Consider the following 23,986-nt stretch of genomic DNA (forward strand, 5'->3'; position numbering starts at 1 on the left):
TCCAAAATTACTTTTTTTTTAAAAAAAGGCACAACTACAGAGAGGAAAGACAGGACAAAATACCTCTCCGGATTAAACTAGGTTGACCAATTTTTCAGACTTCCTTGTCTTTGCAGTTCTTTCTGTCTTGGAATAGCCTTATTCCTTTTCTCTGAGAAAATCCAGCGCATTTTTGATTTAAATGTTTGTTTTCTGTGCTAAACATGCACTTAGCAATTTGCCAAAATTCCTGTCTGGGACCTGATATCTCATGTAGGTGGTACTATATATCTCCACCCCCACTCCCCTGTACGGGTGCGGTGGTTTTAAAAAGAAGGCCATTAGGCAAATACAGAGGGCAATTTAAGCCTAGACTTTGGATGAATATAATAACCATTTGGTGTATGTAGCCCTGGGGGACAAAACTTTAAAAATAGAAAATAAATTTTTTATCTCCAATCTTGATCTTTCTTCTATTTTTCCATTTGCCAATAATCATGTGAACTTTTTTTTTGTAAAAATGACACAATTTAATTTCCTTTCATAATCGAATCTTGACTTAGCATGAATTGTATATAAGATTGGAAAGAAACCTATATCAATAAGAAAGTAGTATTCAATTATGTGGTTAAAGGGAGGATTAGGAATACATTTGTTCTATTACCTTTCTGACTAAATCAAAGTGATTAAAAAGATGCATCACTTCATTTACTGGCAGGCAGTATACTTTATTACTGAACTGTTTAATATAAGTGCTCTATAATTTGTAAAAGTGTAATTATATTTATGATGTTTACAAGACTCAGAAAAGTGTCCTGAAAGGTACCGTTGAATGTTTTTTCTTCCCTTTTTGTGAATCTCACTGCTTTTTAGACATTTAAAGAGTAGATGCAAAATTCTACTACTGAAAGAAAATTACAAGAGTTATCCTCTCTTTTGTACTTAATGAGGACTACTACCCACGTTTCCCTAAACCATAACAGATATGTCCATGCAGCTGATTTCAATTTAAGGCTAGAAAAATGAATTCATTTTATACCCCTAAAATTATCAGGCATATATATATTTTTTATCTTTAAAAGAAGCAGAAGTTTTGGATGTCTGTGTCAAAAACAACAGAAATTGCTCCAATAAGTGTTCTTGCAGTATCAACTAAAACAAATTTAGTTGAACTTAACCTAACCATAGAATTCACAATTTTTCCAAGACAAAAGCATTTGTGTTCTGACCATCATATTTTTCTTCTTCCTTGAAAAAACACATATCCTTTGCTTTCTGTACTTTTCTGCTTGTCTTTTCTCTCTTTTTAACTTTATAAGAAAATGAGGTATAGCTGCAACCACGGGAACCGTTGCTAGGAGACAATTGGACACCTCTTTCTAACTCCTGCCGATTCCATTTGCACTAGCCCGACTGAGGTCTGTAAAGGTGTTTCTGTTCTCTACAAAAACAGCAAACCTAGTGCATCCTAACGGGACTTGCCCATCCCAGTCAGTTTTGCTAAACATAATATTAAAGAAGTAAAACTCACTTTCTTAGCATCACCTCGTCTCTTTTGAGTATTTTTCTTACTTTGTTGTAGATCCCGACTGAGTAAGTTTCCACATGCAGAAGGAGCTTTATATCAAGCAAAAGCGGCAAGCACTACCAGTACTGCAGTGCAGGAAACTGTCAATACGATTTCTTTGCTGTAGTCATTTCCTCGAGCTCCTAACTCGTTCCTGTGCCTGTGGCATCTCACTCATTGTTACTTAATATACGAAAATAAAACTTGTACGTTTTTCAACCTATAGAACAAACTCTAGGACACATACGTTTCTTATCATCTTTGGCAGGTGAGATGATGAACCAGAAAGCTTCCCATGTAATTGAAGGCTTACCTTCAGGAACTTCAAAGCTACTGTGTGCTCTTCCCTTAAACACATGCGACAGGTATCTTCTGTCTGTGTCTTCAAGTGAGGCTCATTTAAACTTCTATTTATTCAACAACTTTTTTGAGCCCCTACTGTCATTAGGGAATTTATGGGTAAATGATAAACATAGACTTTGCTCTGATGGAGGTAAGATTTTAATAGGAAATAGGGCAATGAAACTGGTGTAACCTAAGGAATCCACAGTTCTGCTACTTCTAGTCTTTACAGCTTCGTCTTTGACTATGTCTCCACTCCATCTTCTACTATTACCCCATACCCAATCTCCATCACATAGATCCAATCTCTATCTTCTGAATTTTTTCAGACTTTCTTGTCGTTGTAGTTCTTTCTGTCTTGGAATAGCCTTATTCCTTTTCTCTGAGAAAATCCAGTGCATTTTTGATTTAACTGTTTGTTTTCTGTGCTAAACCTTTCTGACTGCCTTGATTACACTTAGTTTACCCATATTCTGGTTTCTTGATACTTTTTGTAATATTTCTATTTCCGAAGCCATCAAATAGTCTTGTAGCGATTTGCTCATGTTTTTGAGTTTCCAGCTTGTAAGCAAGCATTCTTAGCGTAGAAACCATGATTTGCTTATCTTTGTACAGCCCTGCTGTGCCTTGAAGAATAGATATTGAGTGAATGCCTGAGGTGTCAGGTTCAGAGTAGTCCTGTCTCCTGCTGTTGACTCGTTCCCACTGTCAGAATGTATGCCGCTTAATTCGTCTCAAGATTATTCAAATAACAAAGCTATTATCTTCAATTATCAGATCACTCTTGTAATGATGATTCCATCTCATAACTGTAGTTAACTTCCTTTTTTCTTTTTGCTTCTTTTTGCTTTTATACTATTGCTTGGAGGGTTTTTGTTTTGTCTTGGTGTGAAAAAAATGACTTTATGGACCATTAACCACTAACTAAAACATCCTTTTTGATTTTGGTAATGGCTCAACCGGTTATGAGATAATACATAGGAAGGATTTTTAAGCCTTTGACTCATTTTAATGCTTTATTGAATGGTAGAGATTTTTGAGGAGTAGGGGTGAACTGGTAGAGTTCTAGATTTGGGTACAATTCCCAATGTTTGAATGTAAAAATTTATAAATGACTCTAGATAAATAGGCTCTATCTTTTACTCAGTGTTGCCATGCACTTGGCAATTTGCCAAAATTCCTGTCTGGGACCTGATATCTCATGTAGGTGGTACTAGACATGGTAGGCAGCCATGAGCTCAGAATAAGGTAACTGGGCTTATGTCCAAGTTCACCTCCTCTGTACAAGTGGCCATATTTACATTTGTGAGGAATTTTCCTTTTTTTCTAATTGATCTTGCCGTGAGGTAGGATTATTGGCTTCCTTTGGGGATGCCATAAGCCTCTGAGAGGTCAATCATGGCTTTTAGGCTTTTTTGATTGATTTGCAAATAGTGTGGGAAGGTCACTGGTTTTGTCAATTATCTGAGATTCACATTGTGTATAATGGGACACTGAATTTCCCTTTCATATGATGAAAGTGGCAATACTGCTGAAAGAGATGCCAATGAAATCTGAGGGATGTGATAAAGAGGCATTTTGAGGGACCCGTGAGCCAGTAGTAGAATCATTTTTTCCATTCTTTTGTTAAATGTCTATTGCATACTATAAGGTCAGTTCTTATTACCTTCGCCTGACAAATACTTGGTTAGACTCCTTAAATACATCCACGATGCATTCTAGGGCTAGTACAGTTCCAGTTCTCCATCTAATGTCTTTGCTAGCATCATCTATTTAGTAAGAACCAGCATTCATAGCAAAACCCCAAGGCAATATGGCACCTTTGATCACTTTCTGTGTACTCTATTTCTAAAAGAAATAATATGTTTTAGTAGGATTTTAGAAAACGCTTTTGGTTTAGACCTTGGATAACCTGATAAGAGTTACTAACTATGGCAGAAAATGTATCTGTTTTGCTTAGCACATTATCTTTATCAGGGCATAGTGACTCTCTCTCTCTCTCTCTCTCTAAGCAAGTATTTGCAGAATGAATAAATAAACATAAAAGGTCACCTGTCTAAAGTTTTATTGTATGTTTCCTTTCAAAGTATACTCCATGTGTAAAATTACATACTGCTCTAGAATTAAACACATTATCAGAAAGACTTCACTAGAAATAGTATTATTGACTTTTAGAGAGAGAAGAGTTTTTTCAAGACCATCTCAGGGAGAAGGAGGAGAATCACAGGTGGTAAGAGATTCTATTTACTTTTAAAAATAAATAACTGAAGATTTCTTATTCATCTCTCATCAAATTATCGTAATAATTTGAGGGATATAAATCAACTGACCAAGGAAGAGATAGAATAGAGTAAAAGCATTCCACTGCTGATGTAACAATTCTGTTTTAGAGGACCAGAGTTGAGCGTTTGTAAGAAGAAGGTTTCACTGGTAATAGGAACACACGAGTCTAGTCGCAGAATCTTAAGTGTTTTCGTGGTGGAGTGAAATGTGTGGATAACCATTAGCTTTACTGTTTTGCTCAAGTAGTTTTTGATGCCAGAAAGATGGTTAAGATCAGGTTTATTGTTTTTTTTAGCTACTGGGTTAAACATGTGAATCAAAGTCTAGTATTTCAATATTCAATTGCTAAGATATGAGGTAGAATCCCTAGCAACTCTTTGCAATTAATTCAGAATTTAAAATTAATGAATATATGTATAAATACAATAATATATAAAAGGTTCCCGCCATGATCCGCTTATTTAGATAAGGAGAACTGTTCATTTGATTCCAGAGATAGTAAGCTATTGTAAGCTGTTCTTCAAAACAGTATTTACAGAAAGAAAATTAGGTGAGAGGAATAAAGGCAGTGTCCAAAATAATATTTATAATATCGTTCAGTCAAATTCATAATATTAAGTGAAAATATTCTATCAATAATTAATCACAAATTCAGCAAACACTTAAAAAATACTTTTAGTTTCTTTTCAAACTTTTTTTCTGCATATGAAGGGATCAATTGTTCATAGAATTTAGAGAGCCAATCATATGATTTGTTTGATTGAAGTTGATACAAAGTGACAATAACCCTACTTTGTAGTTTTGTTATGTTTCTGTTGCCTTAAACAGTTGAGCCAGTGATATCTACATATACTCTTTCAGTTTTTTCTTATGGTGTACCTTAAACTACATTTTTGAATACTTGATCTGTAGCTCATGCTTTGAAATGTTTGAATGAGTATGTAGCTAATTGCTATTTTAATTAGCAATACATTGATAAGTACCAATTAGTTCATGATAGAAAAATAATTGGAAAAACATTCAGAAGATGAAATGCTTCTTCCAAAGCACAGTCATCCATTAACATATTTTGAGAAACTATTGTGTGAGCTATTTCCATTATGTTTTTGTAAATTGATACAAATTAAAATGTCAATAAAGTCATTATTGACAACATGCTACCATAATATGAAGTGCGCATACTTCTGGAAATTTACCAATGCATCTCCCTGTCTTCATTGTATTAACTACAGTATCTTCTGGAGACTACATTTTCAAGGGCATTTATCTGGTCAAGATTATTTAACATTTCATTTTTTACCTTTTTAAAAACACTTTGGTTAAAAAAATACTTGGGTTGATTCTCTGAAATTGTTTTCTAATACTTTCTTAATGTATGAAAGAAGATGTCGAAACACAGGGGTATTGAGGTACATGTTCGAATTCTTGACAAAGTTTGAATTAGCTCTTGTCTTTGGATGAGTCAAGAGTAAAACCAAGAAAACACTGAAAATGATTTTGCTTATAGCTACAAGGAATTAAAATACCGAGAGTAAAAAAAAAAATCATGTTTAGAGTCAAAAAACAGCTTTTCTTGGGAGAAAATTTTACAAGACATTTAGGAGTCTGTTATTTTCTCACAATACAGAAGACTTTGCTACAATTTATGAGATTTATACCTGAGAGGCATTTTAAAGGGACAGAGGGCTATTACTATTCTCATTACTACTAAGTAGCCATGATAGAAAAGAAACCTTTTAGAATTCAGCAAGAGGAATAGGAAAGGTAGACACTCAAGTTTCCTAGTTTCTTTGAACAGGCAAAAAATAATAAGTCCAGTTCTTTTGGCAGGAACTCATTTAAGGCTTATTCAAAGAGTTTATCCAAAGCACCCGTGTGTGCCGATTTTCTTCTTAGAAACCAGCTAAGCCTCTGAAATGGGTCAGTGTGCTTCAAGTACTCAATTGCCTCTTCTAGACACGCTCTTTTAAGCACAGGTGCTAAGTGGAGGGTCTTTCTGAGCCTTACTCACTCTCTGACAGGAACTTGGCAATCCAGACGGTTCTTAGAATTGACTGCTCTATGGGATTCATCCTGAGTTATTTACAAAGCTCCAGTTGTTCAGGTCAATCAGCTCAAACTGTCAGCACAGGGGCAGGAACGAGAGGGAGGGGAATGGGAAATGGAGGTAAAGTGACTGCGTTGCTTAAGAAAGTTTTTTCTGGGATTCCATATGTAACCATCTAAAAGTTTCATGGATCTTGAATGACTACACTCTAAATGAGTTTTGGATTCCCTCAGAAATAAACTCAAATGATGTAGAGACTTTAAATCAGCATTTCCCCAAATAACATATACATATTTCTTCAGTTAAGTGTTTTGGTTTTATTGGAATAGCAAGAAACAGGAGGTATCCTGTCTTTTTCTCTTACAGTATGGTCTGACTACACTACATTTTTAGAAATGAAGCTGTTTTTTTTTTTCCTACTTTTAACTTTTTTCTAATGCTAATACAGTTGAAGAAAGAAACTTAAGATATTTAGTCCCATGTTTTTAGATCATAAGGCTGAATCTCTCAATTATATTTTGGTTTTGATTTTTGTAGTTGAAGAGTAAAGTTATTTTTATAATTCAACTTCTAAATTGGTAAGTTTACTACTACAAATTAAACTATATGATTATGCAGTTAAACAACATGTAATGAGCTAACCAATGAAGAATTACGTAGCTCTTGTCTTGTTGTAGATAAATGCAAGCAAGCAGTTCTAAAACCACTAGATGGCATTCATTCCCTATAATTTTGGCCAAACAACCTTTCAAAGCTTTACTGTGATGTGCAAGGTTGGGAGAAGGCAAATGTTATCCATTATCTGATGATATATACCTATCAATTAACACAATGACAAAACTCAGTTTTATTTTTACCTGGCTGCTTCAAATCAAATCAACAAATATTTATTAAAAGCTTTACTCAAGAATTTTTCCTTGTCGAGGAGAGTTGAAAATCATCTTAACTCTGGTGGTAAAATCTAGCAGAAAATATACTACATACAATAATCTACTTAATTTTCTTGTATTTCATTGTTTTACTAATATATGCCATTATTTCTCATGTAGCTACTTCTCTAAAAGTTAAAAAAGTACACCACAAATTTAAAATCTTTGTAATATTTTAGATAGCAGTCATCCTGAAAACTAACACTTTTGAAAATTGGAGGCCAAGAGCTCTGACAATACACAAAAGATCCTTTGATAGTTCAAGTCTTAAGAATGTGTGACAAATATCGTCTCCTACATACATTGACACCTAAGGACAAAAAAGGCCTTTGGTAATAATAGATTGTGGATTGGTCCCAGAGATAAACCATGGACTGAAAGCTCCCAAACTTCATTCTATAGACTAAAAGGTTGAGAGAAGACTTTGATGCGGACAAGTCAATAGAAGTTCAATCTTTTTGTGTATAAGGTCTAGGTTAATAATATAAAATCTAGAACTTACCTGTTCTAGTATGTTTTGAAGTCTTTCTATTTCACAGTCTATTACAAATTTCTTTTCTTGTCTTCTATCAAGTTCTTCTAGAAGTTGCCTATAGCTGACATCATTGAAATTTTCCACACATATAGCGCTGACATGCCAACCATTTTGTCCTGCTTTTTCCATAATAGCTTGGAGTATTGAGTAACCTATTGGAGAAAAACAAGAGTTATTAAAAACATGCTTTCACTGTCCTTTAATGACTTATGCAGGCACTGAGACCACATCAACACTTTTATACTTTTATGTTCCAAAATTTACTGAATACTTAGAAACTTAAATCTGAATTATTTGTTCTTGCTTTTTTTTTTTTTTTTTTTACTCAAGGCAACAAAATCTCTTAAAATATTTATTGAATGCAATAACAACACCATACACTGTGTAAGCTCTCAAAATCTCTCTCTCTCTCTTTTTTTTTTTTTGAGTTGGAGTCTCACTCGGTCACCCAGACTGGAGTGCAGTGGCCGCTCCCGGCCACCGCAGCCTCGACCTGCTGGGCTTCGGCGATCCTTCCACCTCAGCCTTCCAAGTAGCCGAAATTACAGGCATGCGCTACCATGCCCGGCTGATTTTTTGATTTATTGCGCAGATGAGGTCTTGCTGCCCAGGCGGGTCTCGAACCCGCTGGCTCAGGCAATCCACTAACCTCAGTCTCCCAAAGGCGTGGGATTACAGGCTGAGCCACCGAGCCCAGCTCAAAATCTCTTAACTAGCGAATATTGCATTGTTCTAGACATATTTTTAATGAAATACGCAAATAACCAAATCTGTAACCACCTGTAGTCAATAATTTCATAAATCCTTTTTATTTTACTCACTAAACAGACCTCATTTTGAATAGCCATTTGACTCTTCCCTTGAGCAAGGTTTAAGGACATTTTTGGTTCAACTATGGAAGAGAAGATGTAAAAGAAACTGTACAGCAGCATTTATTGAGGACCCCTTATTATCAGTGCCTCATTCAGTGACATGCATGGGTACAGACTGGAGATGCATTATTTAACTCTTCCTCTTTTGGTGGGGAGATGGTTTAGATTGGGGATAAATTGAATGACCACTAGATGAGGCACTGAGTACTCATACTCATTCTGGTAGAATAAACAAATGCAAATAACATAGTTTCAAAAAGAATAATGACAGCAGCATTCAAAGCAAAGTTTTGGCCCAAGGGAAGGCTTGGTCAAGTCTGCCTGGACAGAACAACAAAAAATATCAGAGGAGAAACAACTTGAATTGGGTTTTGAAGGTTGGGAAGGAGTGTGCAAGATTGCTGGAGTTAGGGGTGTTTATAAGGATGGGTGTGTTTTTCATCCCATCCCATGGAATGGATGGTCTCCACCCTGTCTTTGATCTAGATCTCTTTGCATGTGGAAGGAAAGTCATCTGGTCCAAGCACCTAGGTCAAGGAAGGGGTTATGAACTTGTTATCCAAACATTTGGAGTATATCTTCATGTCAACATGGTTTTAAAATCTTTCTTTTTTTTTTTTAATCACTTGGTTTTTAATTGTAATGTGAAAGAAGAAAAGTAAAAAGATTTTTAAAATATCCATTAAAGAAGGACTGGTTAGAATCAGAACTTGTTAGCCAGCTTTTTTTTTTTTTTCACTTTATGGCTTTGCATAAATAAAATAAAACAATATTCTAGTTCTCTTTAGGAAAGTCTAATACTTATTTGAGTTTATTCTTTAGCAGATGCCTATCATTTCTTCTTGCTTCGATCCTGGAATTAGGGTAGAGAGTTGAGTGGATTAAAAGCGAGGATTTAAAATAAATACAAAGAATGTATGCTAAGAGTCTATTTATTCAGTTTTCTGATTGGTACGTAAGGCTCACAGTTTCAGGGATTTTTAATTTTTTAGGTATGTTTTCTATGTCGGAGTTTCAAACATTGCTGATTGCTCATTTAATATCAACAGATGGAACTGATGATGAGATCATATTTGAAATATAAATTATCTGATATCCTGCCAAATGAATTACTGTGGCAGTCGGGATTCATTTTTATCTAAATGAAAAAATAAAATAAAAAAATCCCCCAAAGAGGAAGAAAGAGAGCAAGTTAATTACCATATAATTATTCTGGAATACCTATTGCTCTATTTAGTCTTTCCTTTTGTAATGCATGCCTGTAATTATCTTTTCAAATCTTACCTAGATTTTCCCCTACTCAGGACTCTTTTTCTTGTTTCCCATTTAGTGCATATGTAACATGATGATATAAAACCTTCCTCAATATATTTGTTCATGCCTCATTTATGTCTGGTACCAGGGCTTGCTCTCTCATGGTAACTAAGGCAATGTTCCTTTTATACTTTTTTTTTTTACATCTACGAACATGTTTTTTGACTTAAAATGAATGCTTTTAAAAATACCAATTGACATTTTTCTTCTTTTTGTGTATAATCACACCAAAATAATTCTAAGACTTTGTGTTTGTTTAATTGAGTGCTGTAAAAAATAATAAATATCAGCCGCATACACAGAGGTAATCTTTCTGCTCCCTGAGATCAATTCACAGCTTGGCACAATTCTCTAAATGTTGCTGCTTTTTTGGGGCATCACGTGGCTGTCAGGTCTCATGTCAGTACTAGTCATCCATGATGTTATTCTCCTGCTGACATGACTTTTACAGAATGTAGAGCCAAACACTTTCTGATGAAATTTATACGTGTTCCCAGTTACACGGTGAAATTGAAAAATTCACACTAAAAACAAAATTGCAATTCAAATCTAACATTTCATTACCTAATTTTTTCCCCCCGATTTACAAGTGACATTAGAATTGAAATAAGACAGAACCCTAGGACACAATCTTTGTTGAATGGCAAAGAAAGTTGGCCACCTAAAAGTTGTGAATCATAGTCAGAAATAAGCGGCATCTTTTCAAGGCAGTGCAAAGGACATGCAGTAATAGAGCCTGTCTGAAAACTTACATTCTTTTATAAGCTGTGTTTGATTTTAATATGCTTTCTTATTATTCATTGCTACTCAGATGTGTATGTCATTTTTTTTTTTTGCCAAGATAGCTGGGAATATATTTTAACTAGGAGAAAATACTGTTGTTGAATCTATGATTATGTAACTAGGTTGTTATATAAACTAGAAAATTACAAGTCAAGTTATACAATTTCTACACCTGGTTATAATTTGTATCTCTTAGTTATTGGAAAATCTGTAATACAATATTGTTGGCCAAGATATGAATACTGCCGTTATGGGTGAATATCACATGACTAACAGGAAATTCACTACTGGAAAGGATATTTTAAGTCTTGCTTCTACTCTAAAAAGCTGTCTAACATTTTAATTCAATGTGATTTACTGAAAACCTAGTACATCCAAGATTCTTAAAGGTATATTGAGATAAACCAGGTTGTGATTCTGATCTTTACAAGAAATTTACTATCTAGCAAAACTGAGAATTAGGCAAACTATTCATTATGCAAAATACAGAGCATTTATAAATAACTTCAAAGTAATCACAATAATTTTTTAGATTACTAGGGAGAGCATACCTTGGGCAGATGCCATTTATTTCTGACTATGATTAATAGGGCTTTTTAGGTAACCAACTTTCTTTGCCATTCAACAAAGATTGTGTCCTAGGGTTCTGTCTTGTTTCAATTCTTTTATTACAATGAGTAATTAAAGGCTTTTCATAGTTATTAAGGAATAATCAATTACACATAAAATATTTTTGTTACTATTTCACATAAAGATATTACAAATTACGTTAAACAGCATCATAGTGGCGTAAGCAATCCTGCACTACCGAATCCTTACACATCAACATCTTTTACGACATCCATAGATAACGACCTGTTTTGGGTGAATGCCACCTGAGAGATGTCGCTGCTCACAACACAAGCTTGGCTTATTTATTTGATGTTCTCTTTTACAATAAATATTTAACTGTCTGTACATAGAGTAGCAGAAAGGGAGGCAGAAGACATTCATGCCGGGGAGGAGATAATTTTGAAAAGAAGGGAGTTCATCGTATGCCATTTAAAAACTTCACTTGGGTAAGAACTAAAAAGTGTCTATTGTGCTTTTCAGTGAGAACGTCACATGAACAGAGTCAATAGAATGCTGGATACAGATGTCATATTTCAGAAGAGTGAGAAACTGAGGAGAAAATGAGAAGACGTAAGAACGTGGAAACTATCAAGGACTATCATCAGGGTCATGAAGTAATGAGATGCATGGCAAGCTGTTCTAAGGAATACGGAATAAAGAAACATCTAGATTACAAAAGCTGGTTTGGGAAGGAGAGGACAAGTCTGTCCCATGGGAAAGAGGGTTGTTTGGCTTGAAAAGGGAAAGTGATAAGGGAACATAGCAGTTGCTTGTAGTTAAATGAAAACCTCACTCATTAATCTGTAAGTTGCTATGGAGGTACCTGCTACTACACCATCTCTGGTCTGGTGAAATCGTCAAGTGTCCAAAACAAATGGATTTGAGGAGAAAGGCGTGTGTGTCTGGAAGTCTACCTCATACTGTGTGTTGGCTTGAGTCACACAAAGGAATACGATTCTGTAATCCTCACTGCCTTTAATGCCACCATGCTGGAACTGTGGAGCAGATTTAATAACCATTTAATTTGGATTCTTTCCAAATAGCTTAGTACTGAAATAACATGTTCAAAGGCCATTGTCTGGACCCCAAGGTCTCAGCACACGGAAAGAGTTACCAACATGTAGTATGGTTGAAATTATCTGAAGCTATGACTATAGCATTTAATTATGCCACAGTTCAGAAAGAGTATACTGAAAATAGGCAAAGCTTTTTCCCACTTTTGAAGTTTGAAGTGATACATGTAAACAGATAAGATGGAATATCTTGAGTTTTCCCTTTTATACACTTAGGAGTAAAAGCAGAAAATCCATCTTCAAAGACAGGTTGAGAATGGCCATTTTTTTCATTTTTAAAATTTTAAAGGTGTGGAGTACAATTCAGGGTTAGGTCATATGTGGTCATTGTACAGGTACAGCTTGGGCCTCCCTTTGGTCCCCACTTCACCTGGTTTGAGATCAGGTACCCTTATTGATGTTATGTGCCCACCAGGCAGTGTTCCACTACAGTCAATCTCTTTCTTATAGTATTATGATAAATGTTCAGTGTCCGCTTATAAGTGAACATATGTGGTACACAGATCTTTGTTTCTGTGATAGATCACTGAGTATTATAGATTCTAAATCCATCCAAGTAGAGAAAGACCATTTTTTTGTTTTTTTTTATATCAATATTTTTTATTTTGATATTGTGGGGTACAGTTTAGGGTTAGGTATACAAATATGCTTCGTTCAGGCACCCTTGTTGATAAGGGGTGTCTCCCTGAGAAAGACCATTTTTAAGGGTGGTTATTTTGGGTGTTTGATTTTCCCTAAGGACTCTTGTATTTTTTTTATAACATTTATTGTCTCCTGAAACCCTCACTGTTCATACCTAGACCAGATGACACCTTACAAGGGAATTTGATACTTTAAATCTTTCAAATTAAAGCCTCGAGTTGCAATCTGCAAGTTGAGAGTTCTCTCCATCAGTTCTTCCTTTCATCCAAAGCAATGGAATTTTAATCTGGACATATGGACAGTCAGAATAAATCATTTTCTCACCTCTCTTTCAGCTAGATATGGCTCTGTGACTAAGTTCTGGGCAGTAGGTTATAAAGCAGAATGGTTGTGTGGAAGCTTCAGGAAACTATCTTTAAAAGACTATATGAGGCTGGGTTCAGTGGCTCAGTCTGTAATCCCAGCACTTTGGGAGGCTGAGGGGAGTGGATTGCCTGAGCCCACGGGTTCGAGACCAGCCCGGGCAACTTGGCAAGACCTTGTCTATACAATAAATAAATTAAAAAAAAAATTAGCTGGGCATGGTAGCACACACGTGTAGTTCTGGCTACTTGGAAGGTTGAGGCGGAAGGAATGCCTGAGTCTAGCAGGTCCAGGCTACAGTGGCCATGAGCGTGCTACTGCACTCCAGCCTGGGCAACAGAGTGAGACTCCAACTCAAAAAAATAAAAATAAAAATAAATAAAATGAAAGACTATATGAGTATGTTTTTTCTCTTGCATGTCAGGACGCATTCAGAAGCTTCAAATGCTTCAGTTTATCTTGAATGCTTGGAGGGACACAAGGGAGTGTGTGTGTAGAACTGGTGAGGCCTGTGGAAAGAGTTTCTAAGACTGGAGAGTTAGACAAGAGGTGTATCACAAGAGACTTCTCTATCATTTTAAGGAATTTAGTCTTTACTTCCTTAGGGGCTTTACAGGGACGGACAAAACAGCATGTGTCTTAGAGGAATCATTATAGCTGAAGTGGATAGAACATAGAAAAGGGAAATCCCCTTAGGAGGCCATATTGTGGTTATCCAAGTGAGAGGTAATAGGGGCTGGATTTGGTACCACACAGAGGAAAGAGAATAGACTCGAGATCATGGGGACAGAGTAAATCAATCTAGTGATTGATGAAACATAAGGAATAAAGAGAAAGAAGATTTGAGTATGACCACCATCTGTTCTACTGGTGGTCATTTGAATTCTCTTTGCAGATGACATTCTTAGGTTTTTCTGAAATCTAGAAGAGCATTTTAAAAATATGAATTTCAGATGTTTATTGACTCCTGATGAAAATAATCCTTGCAGCCACCTCCTTCAACAACCAAAGCAGTATAATATGTTCTGACAGTTTTGAGAAACCCATTTTTCTCTCTTATTGTAGACAATTATTCTAGAGACAATCTCTTTAGATTTTGAATATTCCCTTTTCAAGTTTGCTTCCAGAATTTTTTTAGTTTGGATCTCTTTTCAAGTTTGCTTCCAGAATTTTTTTAGCTCCTTAGCACTGTGGACTTTTATCAATATCTTTTTACAATATAAGGCAATCTTTTTTTTTATTTAAGTGAGACATTCTTGAAAGTTTTGCATAATTTTAAACTCCAATAGCAAAATTAACTTCCTAATCAGAATATATCTAGCATAATTTCCATACAGTTGTTACTTTGTTCATAAAGTGAGATGTTATCTATTTGCATACTTTAATAGCTATTTTATATATCATATCATATGAAAGGTACAATTCTGATTTTATCCTTTTTTTATATCATACTATATAAAGTTTGCAGTTCAAACTTGCATAAAATGAAGGAACTGTACTCTCACAAAGGAACCAAAATATACATTTGTGGATTAACAGGCACCTAAACAACGTCTTTGTCTCATATTAAGCAATTCAAGAACTTAGTGGTTCAGGATGCCCTTGGTGGTGAATAACAAAATAAAGTATGTAAGACATAATTTCAAGATGCAATATTTTGGGAAAACAATTTTAAGAAAAAGAATAGATCCCTTCAGAGACTGTTTCACTGTGGGGAGAATGACTTGGACTATAGTATCGCCCCTGTAGGATAGATAGCATTTGATGGACAGAGATGGTGAGGAGGAAAGGGCTATTACATCAAAAGGCAAAGACAAAGAGGCAGGACACTTGAAGAAGAATATTTAATATATCATTCACAGTTGATAGTAGAGTAGTCTGCTGGAGTAGTCAATTCATAAACCACATTATGCTTTACTGGCATGTTACAGTACAGCTGAACCGCATAACAGCCCTGGGAAGTAGGCATTATCCTCATTGTATGGGAGAAGAAGTAGAGATAAAGCTAATTTATATGACTTATATTTTAGTGTAACTCCACTAAGTGGCAGAGATGTGAACTGAACTTGGACCTTCCATTCTCCATCTTGGGGACTTTTCACCATACTAGAGCATTCAGAGAGAGGAAGGAGGAGGCTTTGATGTGAAGACTTGTAAATCACAGTCATCATCAATCAGTGGCTTTCTTTCTCTCACCAACACATCTCATATTTTAGCATGTTCTGTCAGAGCTACCTTCACAATATATCCAAAAATCTAACTATTTCTTCCTACCTCCATGCCTCCAGCAAGGTCCAGGCCTCTTGTCAAGATTTATTGCACTAGCCTGTTGATGGGTTTCCTTCCCTTTCCTTGGCCCCCTTCACACTACTCGCAGCAGACCTTCGAGAATGAAACTTTTCAAGCAAGCCAGATCATATATATCATTTATAGGGCAGAACTCTCCAACGGCATCTCACACTGGCCTGCAAGGTACCTCATCTCCAACTCCATCTACTGCTCTCTCACTTAAACGACACTAGCGAGCTGGTCTCCTGGCTAGGTGTGCTCTTCCTCAGGCTTTGCCCTGCGGTGTTGTTCCCAAGGTGAGTCATGGGTCACCCTTTAGGGTTTTTTATTTTTATTTTTATTATAAAGATGTGGGGTACAATTCAGGGTTAGGTATACAAACATTGATCATGCAGGTACCCTTGTTGATGAGGTGGGCCCCTCCCTCCCCTAGCAGTTTCCCTCAACTGCCAACCCCTTTCTTATAGTATTATGATAATTGTTCAAGGTCTGCTTATGAACGAGAACATATGGAATTCTGTCCTTTGTTTCTGTGACAAATCACTGAGGATGATCGACTCCAAATCCATCCAAGTTGCTGCAAAGTCCATATATTTGTCTTTTATGGCCGCATAATATCCATTGTGTATATGTAACACATTTTTTCTATCCAGTCCAGCTTCGATGGGCAACATAGTTGGCTCCCAGAAATGAAATCAAAACTGCATTGAGATACCATCTAGCCCCTGTAAGAACGGTCATCATTAATAAAACAAACAATAACAGTGCTGGTGGGAATGCAAACTAGCACAACCTCTTTGGTTGTTGCTTTTTACCCCCTCAAATGTTTCCTCTTCAGTAAGGCCACTCTAGGCTATCTGATCTAAAATTTCAGCTCCTTCATCCTGGGATTTCTCTCTCCCCTTCTCTGCTTTTACTTTATCCTCAGCATTTCCTGCCACCTAATATGCTCTCTGTTTTGCCTACTTAGTTTGTTTCCCCCACTAAAACGTAAGTTCGTGAAGTCAGGGGCTTTGTTTGGTTCACTCTGCCTAGAAGAATGCCTGACATCTAAAAGCCACTCAACAAATATGTATTTTTGAAAAATTAAATATCAAAAGTTTAGAAATTACTCCATTGATAACAGTGAAACACTGGAAACTTCGGAGCAGGGAAGAGACAGATTTATAAAGCTACTTTTATGACATTAGCTTGATATAGTGGAAACGATGGAGAAAAGCAGACAGAGAAGGAAGACAGGGAATTCAAATAGAAGTCTATCAAAATTAATACAGGCATATTGCAATCAACTCCTTTTACCTAGACTTAAATCTCGCCATTCAAAAACAAAAAAAGAAGGAAAGAGAGTGTGTCAGTTGCTTGATTTACTCTAAATTCTGTATTTGTTCTTTAATTTTGTATTTATCTGTGTAAGACCAGAAGAGTTTTCATTATATCAGAGGAAGCCACATGAAACTTCCCTTTTCCTTGATAAAAAATAGTTAAATTCCAGCAATATCTTATTGCTCAACCTAGAGATAGCTTCTGCATGAATAATAAGTAATATTAAGGGCCAGTAGAATGATCTGAAAACTGCTTAATGTGTATATTTAGTCCCTCAAAGAATGTGGCAGGAACATGCAAAAACCCCTCAACCTGGACAGAGGAGGCCATGAGTTGTAGGAGCCCAGAGATCTACCTACCTCAGCAGGAATACCTTTAGAATTACCTTCGTGTATTCCTGGATATTATTCTACAAGTTTTCATTATCAAAATGCATACCAACCATCCTGAGTCATTAATAAAAGTTAAAATAAACTTAGAAAAACTCACAATAATGTAAGTGAGAAATTTGTTTCAGAAATTCATTCCAAATGACAAAAATAGGAATACTTTTGGTTCATAAAGTCCAATCGCGAGCTCTTAAACATTGGCTCATTGGTTGAGGATGAAAAGTAGCCAGTGGTGTACATGGAGGAATTCTGACTCCTAAAAGAGCAATTAATTTATTCTACCCTATGTTGAAGTTGGAGTCCAAGAGATCTCATTAATTAATCATGAAAATAATCACTCGCAACAGAACACACAGAAGTGTTACACAACATATTAAATATCAGTTTGTTATATTCACATGCCAAGCTGGGTACTGTAAATAATATTAATTTGTATCTGGTTTTTACACACAAAGCCAAAACCATTCATTTTGGTTGATTTGAAAGTGATATTTTGAAACATTACTTTTGTCTTTGCTTTAGAGTAGCAGTACATAATTTTCTCCTGACGACTCTGGTGAAAGGATTTACATACAATTGCGGGGGCAATTTCTGCTCGTAGCAGGAACAAACACAGGATGAAATAAGTATTCACCCTATGATTAGCTTAATTTTTATATCCCACCGAGGCTAGCTCAATTCCAAGAAGTAATTGCAAACTCATGTCAGTGACTGAGAGCAAGTACGTTTGATTACTCACTATTTAATTTCTTTTGTGGGGAAATGACACTGAGGTGATTCTCTAAATACAGAGATGTCTTGAACAGCATGCCAGGTGACAAGTAGAGGGGTCAGTAGCAAGCTAGTTTCTTTCACCTGCAAAAGTTGTGTTCCTTGTTTCCACTCTGCGGTTCTGAGGCAGGCTATTTAAATTTTGTAATCTTCCACTTCTGGGTTTCCATGTAATGAAGATGATTCATGTAGGGTTTTATTAGTCATGATCATTTTTTCTATAGCTGTAAATAAAAATCAGCTTCCTTCCCCATAATGGAGTAGATGTAGAATGCTGCTATTCATTTGAGGGAAGTACATCATGGCTCTGATGGTTGAGGAAATTCATCCCTGCAGCTCTGGGAAAACCTTAATCTCAACATCCTACACCCCCTCAAAAAGAAAAGCAAGAACCTAGCTCTTACTCTTGAATTCTATATTTGACTACTAGACATTTACTTTCTCACTTTAGTCAGAAACCAAAAAGATTTCCTCAGTCTTGTCAATCACCTTCACCCGAAAAGGAAGGGAGGGGTAGAAATCATGGGGTTAGTGGGTGGGGAGGAGTGCTCATCCTCCCAGACCAACCTTCACTGTCTCTCTTGGGTTCACATCACTCAACTCACACTAAATGTTGGTAGTTCTCAGAATAAATCACATTCTTTCTTGCCTTTAACATATGGCAGTTGCTATTTCCTGTGCTAAGAAAGTCTGTATGACCCATACTCACTGGCAACTTCCAATCTTTCTTTAAGCCTCAGTTTCAGCTTCTGATCATTTTTTTTTTCTTTTGAGTCTGAGTCCCACTCCATCTCCCAGGCTGGAGTGCAGTGTCACGCTCGTGGTCACCACAGCCTTGACCTGTGGGGCTCAGGTAATCCTTCCGCCTCAGCCTTCAAAGTAGTTGGGACTACAGGATCACTATGCCAAGTTCTTATTTATTTATTTATTTATTTATTTATTTATTTATTTATCTTTTGTAGAGTAGAGGTCTTACCAAGTTACTCAGGCTGGTCTCGAACTCCTGGGCTCAGGCAGTTCTCTTGCCTCCATTTCCCAAAGTGTTGGGATTACAGGCGTGAGCCACCAGTCAGCTTCAGATCATTTTAGAAGCCTTCTCTAGCTGCTTCCATATTGAGTTGTCTTTTTTCTTTATTTTTCCCTAGTTGTTTGTACAATAATTACAGCTCATGCCATCCTGAGTTAATTAATTAAACTATTTATTAAATAAATCCTACACGGTACTTTTGAAAGTATTAAGTGTTCAATGAGCCAGTCACTAACCTCAGGGATGTTGAACTACAATAATTAAAATTGCTAGTTTACCTGTCTAGTTCCCTTTAACTATGAGACTAGTTCTTATGCATTTTTGTTTTCCTATTTTTTACACATAAAGGAAAGAATAAACTCAATAAGACTGAATGAGATTGAATTAAATGACAAGGATCATTTAATCTGGCCTTTTTATATATCCCCTTATCCAATTTGATCAAGTCTAAAAATAATAATACAGATAATAATAAAAATAATTATTGAAGGCCTGACGAATCCATGGTAGATATTGTATTAAGTGCTTTATGGGCATGGTGCTAGTTTTATCATCTTCATTTTATATAAAGGAAACTGATAATAGAGAAGTTAAATTCTTGGCCAAGATCACTTAGCTATTAATTGGCAGAGGCTCATTCTGTCTGATATTAGAGTCTACTTTTTATTCTCCTTTATGATATGGTCTATAATACAAGGAAAACTTAATTCCACTCTGCTTGGGTTAATTTTATTCTCCTATTAGGGATTCATATTTGACCCAGACATAGCCCTGACCACACAGCACTCTTGGGTACTGTGGGTATTTCTAAGGAGTGTTGTGGCTTCTGCTATTCACATCAGGGATATGCTTTCTGCTTTCATTTGCTTGATACTTGCTGCTTTTGCCACTGTCATGGGAAAGTAAAGCCCCTTTCCCTCAACACCCATCTCCAACTATCTCTGGTAGATCTGGTTCATATGTCACAAGCACTGCAAAGATCACAACAACGAACACAGTCTCTTTCTTCAGGATAACCTATGAATGCTGCCCTGTGATCTGGTTTGGTTAATGATGTTCCCCAGCACCGCTCAGTACATAGCATCAACTAACTGCTTTCTCTCTGTAAGCGCATCAAACATTAAATTGTAGAATTAGGTCAACTTTAGCCAAAAAAGCTTTTGAATTACTACCAAGATCTATCTATATGCTTGTGCAAGTTCTTCCTTTCTAGAAAGAGTCACAAAAACCCACAGGGCTATTTCATAAATTAAATTTGAATCACAGTATGGAATGGCTATAATGTAGGCAAGTTTTCTGAATATATATGAAGATCATAAAACCAAAAAGTACTTGTATTTTTAATCAGTGTAAACTTACCTGACTATTATAATGGTTATAGAAACATCTGCCTACAATTTTATAATAGTAACAAATTTGAGACAAGTTTTTTTTTTTATCAAGATGAAAAGTCAGATCAAACTATTTTATCATAAAATATTTTTACAGTGTGTCAATGAGTCAGTTAAGTCCATGTCTGTTTTGTTTCACTAATCAACAACTTATACTGTGTATTAATGACATCTTGACAGAAAATCAGGTTTTCTTGTTTTGTATTTTAATTTTTTATTTTAAAGATGTGGGGTACAATTCAGGGTTAGGTATACAAATGTTTGTTATGCAGGTACTCTTGTTGATGAGGTGTTCTCCCACACTCCCTGCAGAATCCCACTACTGCCAATTCCACCCTCCTCAGACAATTTCCTACTACTGACAATCCTTTTCTTATGGTATTACTATGGTTGTTCAAGGTCCACTTATGAGTTTTCAAGGTTCATTTTGATGAAACCAAGAAGGCATTATTAAATTAACTGTGCTAGTGAATTGAATATTTGTATATTAAATTATAAGATATATTATATGGATATAAAAACATATATATCCTATGTCATGTACAACATATCAAAGGGAGAATGGTTAAGTCGGGGTGTTTTTCCCATGATTCCTTTATAACTTTCACTTTGTTTTCATTACTTTCTGGAGACAGATAAAGCCTATGGTCTATTCTTATGTCCTTAGATAACACCACTTTTAAATACATTATATTTTAATATTGTGTCCAAAATTAAGAAAGTGCATGTATATCAACTCATCATATTGTACACCTTGAACATATACAATCTTTATTTATCAATTAAATTAAAAAATAAGAAAGCTCTAACAATAGTTTATCATTTTAAAGAGTACCAAGAAAGTGCTGCATTCTATCACTCCATACTTTGGGGTTACACCTTAATGATCTGTATTCCTTTCATGTTTTAAACAAAGGCTGTTTTATAATAAGTAATGAGCAAATGTTCTCCATTATGCTAATGATATGATATCATTTTTACAAACTAGACATGGCCTGAAAAGACAAAGGCTTTTGCCATCCAATTGCTGCCACAAATAATGGGTTACTTGACACAAAACCTGTCAAAATTAAAATCAATGTTTTTGGAAGACATTACCCAAAATTAAACTGGTTAATTCTACAGTACTCCATTCAGCAAGTCTACTAATTCAATTACATGGTGTATATTTTCCAGTTCACCCACGCTGGCAAGGCACATCAGATGGTTACATAGTTCAGAGCTAAATCTTTTACAGGGGTTTTTCAGGGGTCAAGTGGGTGAATTTTAATATCTGCCTTTAAAGATTTCTAAATATAAACATTTCTCATCATAATACACAACTTTAGGGTCACACTCATTCAATTATATAAATGTTTGACCTGACAGATACAAAATTGCTTTGTGGGGAAAATTCTAGCTTTGTCTATAAATAACTTTCCACAGGGAGATGAATATACTTTTTATGTAAGTTTTTCAGCATTCCTGCCACCTCATCATCTGGTTTAAAAAAATATAGATGCTGATTCAGTAAGTAACACAAAAATCAGTATTTGAGGCTCTCATTATGTATACTACTGAATTACTTGCTTTGTATTAAATTCTAGGGAAAAAAGGTTAGTTATGGAACACCTTTTCTGTTGAATCACTTACACATTTTATACGACAGCCGGTGGCCTGTGGGGTAATTTGATGCCCCCAGTTCATCCTCACTTGCACAATGGGGTTCACGACGTACACTGTAAAGTTACATCTTCAACTTTTATTGAGGGACTCTACAATGTGTGACAATATTTAAACAGTTTCTGTAATTGATATAAACCTCTTAAAAAATTTTATTCACTGCCTTCTAACAGAGGTCTCACATTGAAATTTTCTTTATGACTTGATCATTAGGATGACTTGGAAAGCTGGTATATTCAGTGTGGTTTTTTTATTTTTGGTAATAGGAATTGCACAATCAATAATTTTCCATTCCCCCCACTGATTACCAAGGAGTTCAGAGTAAATGTGATGTTCAATGACCATAACTGCATTAGCTCTTGTGTTTGCAAGTTGTTTTTTACTTCTTTTTTATGGTCTTAGGTTCTATTTCTCACAAAATAATATAAACATATGCATGTATGTATGTGTGTAATAGTCATATATACATGTGCAGTATATGTGTGTTAATTATATATGTATGAATTGCATAATATATGACATATATATGCATTTGTTATATTAGAAGACCATCTCAGATCCATTTGCAAAGAGTCCAGATCTGAATACATACATCAATACTTTCTAAATTCATTTTTGTCAATAACTTTTCTTCCTAATTTCTTACAAGTTAACCATACGCATTATTAAAAAAATTTACATGTAATTTGAAAATGGACTTTGTTTCTCAAGCTCCGAATAGAAATTTTCTAATTTTTGGATTTATTAACAAAGGAACTACATGAACGATTGTTAACATTTACCAAATGCTTACTACATACTGTGCTGAGGGCTTCACCTTTCTCATTTCTTCAAAATATCTTTAAGGGACAAGTACAGTTACTCACATTTTCAGATGAAGAAACAAGATTAGCAAATCTAGGTACAGATTGTGTTTTCTAAGACAGCTACAATAAAATCCTCCTTTCCGCGTGTTCTTCTTACCAGGTAACATTGATCATCCCCCTACTGAACTGTGGGGCTCCAGGGTTCCTCCCCTTGGCTCTAGGCAGCCTAGTGACTAACGACAAAGTGATGCAATGTGACTTCCAAGGCTAGATCATAACAGCCAATAGAACTTCCGCCTGGTCCTCTTGGGATGGTTGCTTTTGGAACCGAGTACCATGATGTGAGAAAGCCCAAGCAGCCCACAAAAAGGATACATGTAGCTGTTAACAGCTAGTCATCCCAGAAGTTCCAACTGACAGCCATGACTGACCACCAGACACACGAGTGAGAGATCTTTAAGATCACTCAGCCCTAGTGATCATCTGACTGAAATTTCATGAAAGGCCCCTGAGTGGGAATTGCCTAGCAAAGTCCAGGCACCTCTAAATCTATGTGAGGTAAAAATAAAACAACGGTGTAATTTTTATCATTGTTGTTTCAATTCACTACCTTTGGGAGTGAATTGCTAATACAGCAATAGATGATCAGAATATGGACCGATGTCACACAGCTAGTAAGTAGAGCCTATATTTAACACAGCTGTCCTACTTGATCACTTACATTTCCGTGATACCATACTGCATCTTATTTCTTGTCTTCTATGAACTGTAGAGAGGCATACGTGTCTCTGTACATAGATGCATGAAATAATGGGTGTGCTTGTGTCTATGGATGCGTGTGCAACAGTAGAAGCAGCAGAATAGAATCTGGAGAGCACTAGTGATAGTAATAAAAAATGTTGGATGGCCGGGCTTGGTGGCTCAGGCTATCATCCCAGCACTTTGGGAGACTGAGGCAAGTGGATTGCTTGAGCCCACAGGTTCGAG

At 35.8% G+C, this 23,986-nt stretch overlaps 1 protein-coding gene across 4 annotated transcripts in view; it reads right to left on the reverse strand.

The window, feature by feature from the left end:
• The window catches only part of GRIA4 (glutamate ionotropic receptor AMPA type subunit 4), a 360,991-nt gene that overhangs the window by 93,957 nt on the left and 243,048 nt on the right, over positions 1-23,986 (reverse strand). For all 4 annotated transcript variants that reach the window (XM_008064832.2, XM_008064829.2, XM_008064830.2 and 1 more), the window contains exon 4: positions 7,650-7,834. In XM_008064832.2, coding sequence (XP_008063023.1) covers positions 7,650-7,834 — 185 coding nt within the window. The remainder of the gene's footprint in view (positions 1-7,649; positions 7,835-23,986) is intronic.

The sequence above is a fragment of the Carlito syrichta genome, unplaced genomic scaffold (genome assembly GCF_000164805.1).
Source record: "Carlito syrichta isolate Samal-C Ts95f unplaced genomic scaffold, Tarsius_syrichta-2.0.1 Scaffold308079, whole genome shotgun sequence".
Classification (NCBI taxonomy): domain Eukaryota; kingdom Metazoa; phylum Chordata; class Mammalia; order Primates; family Tarsiidae; genus Carlito; species Carlito syrichta.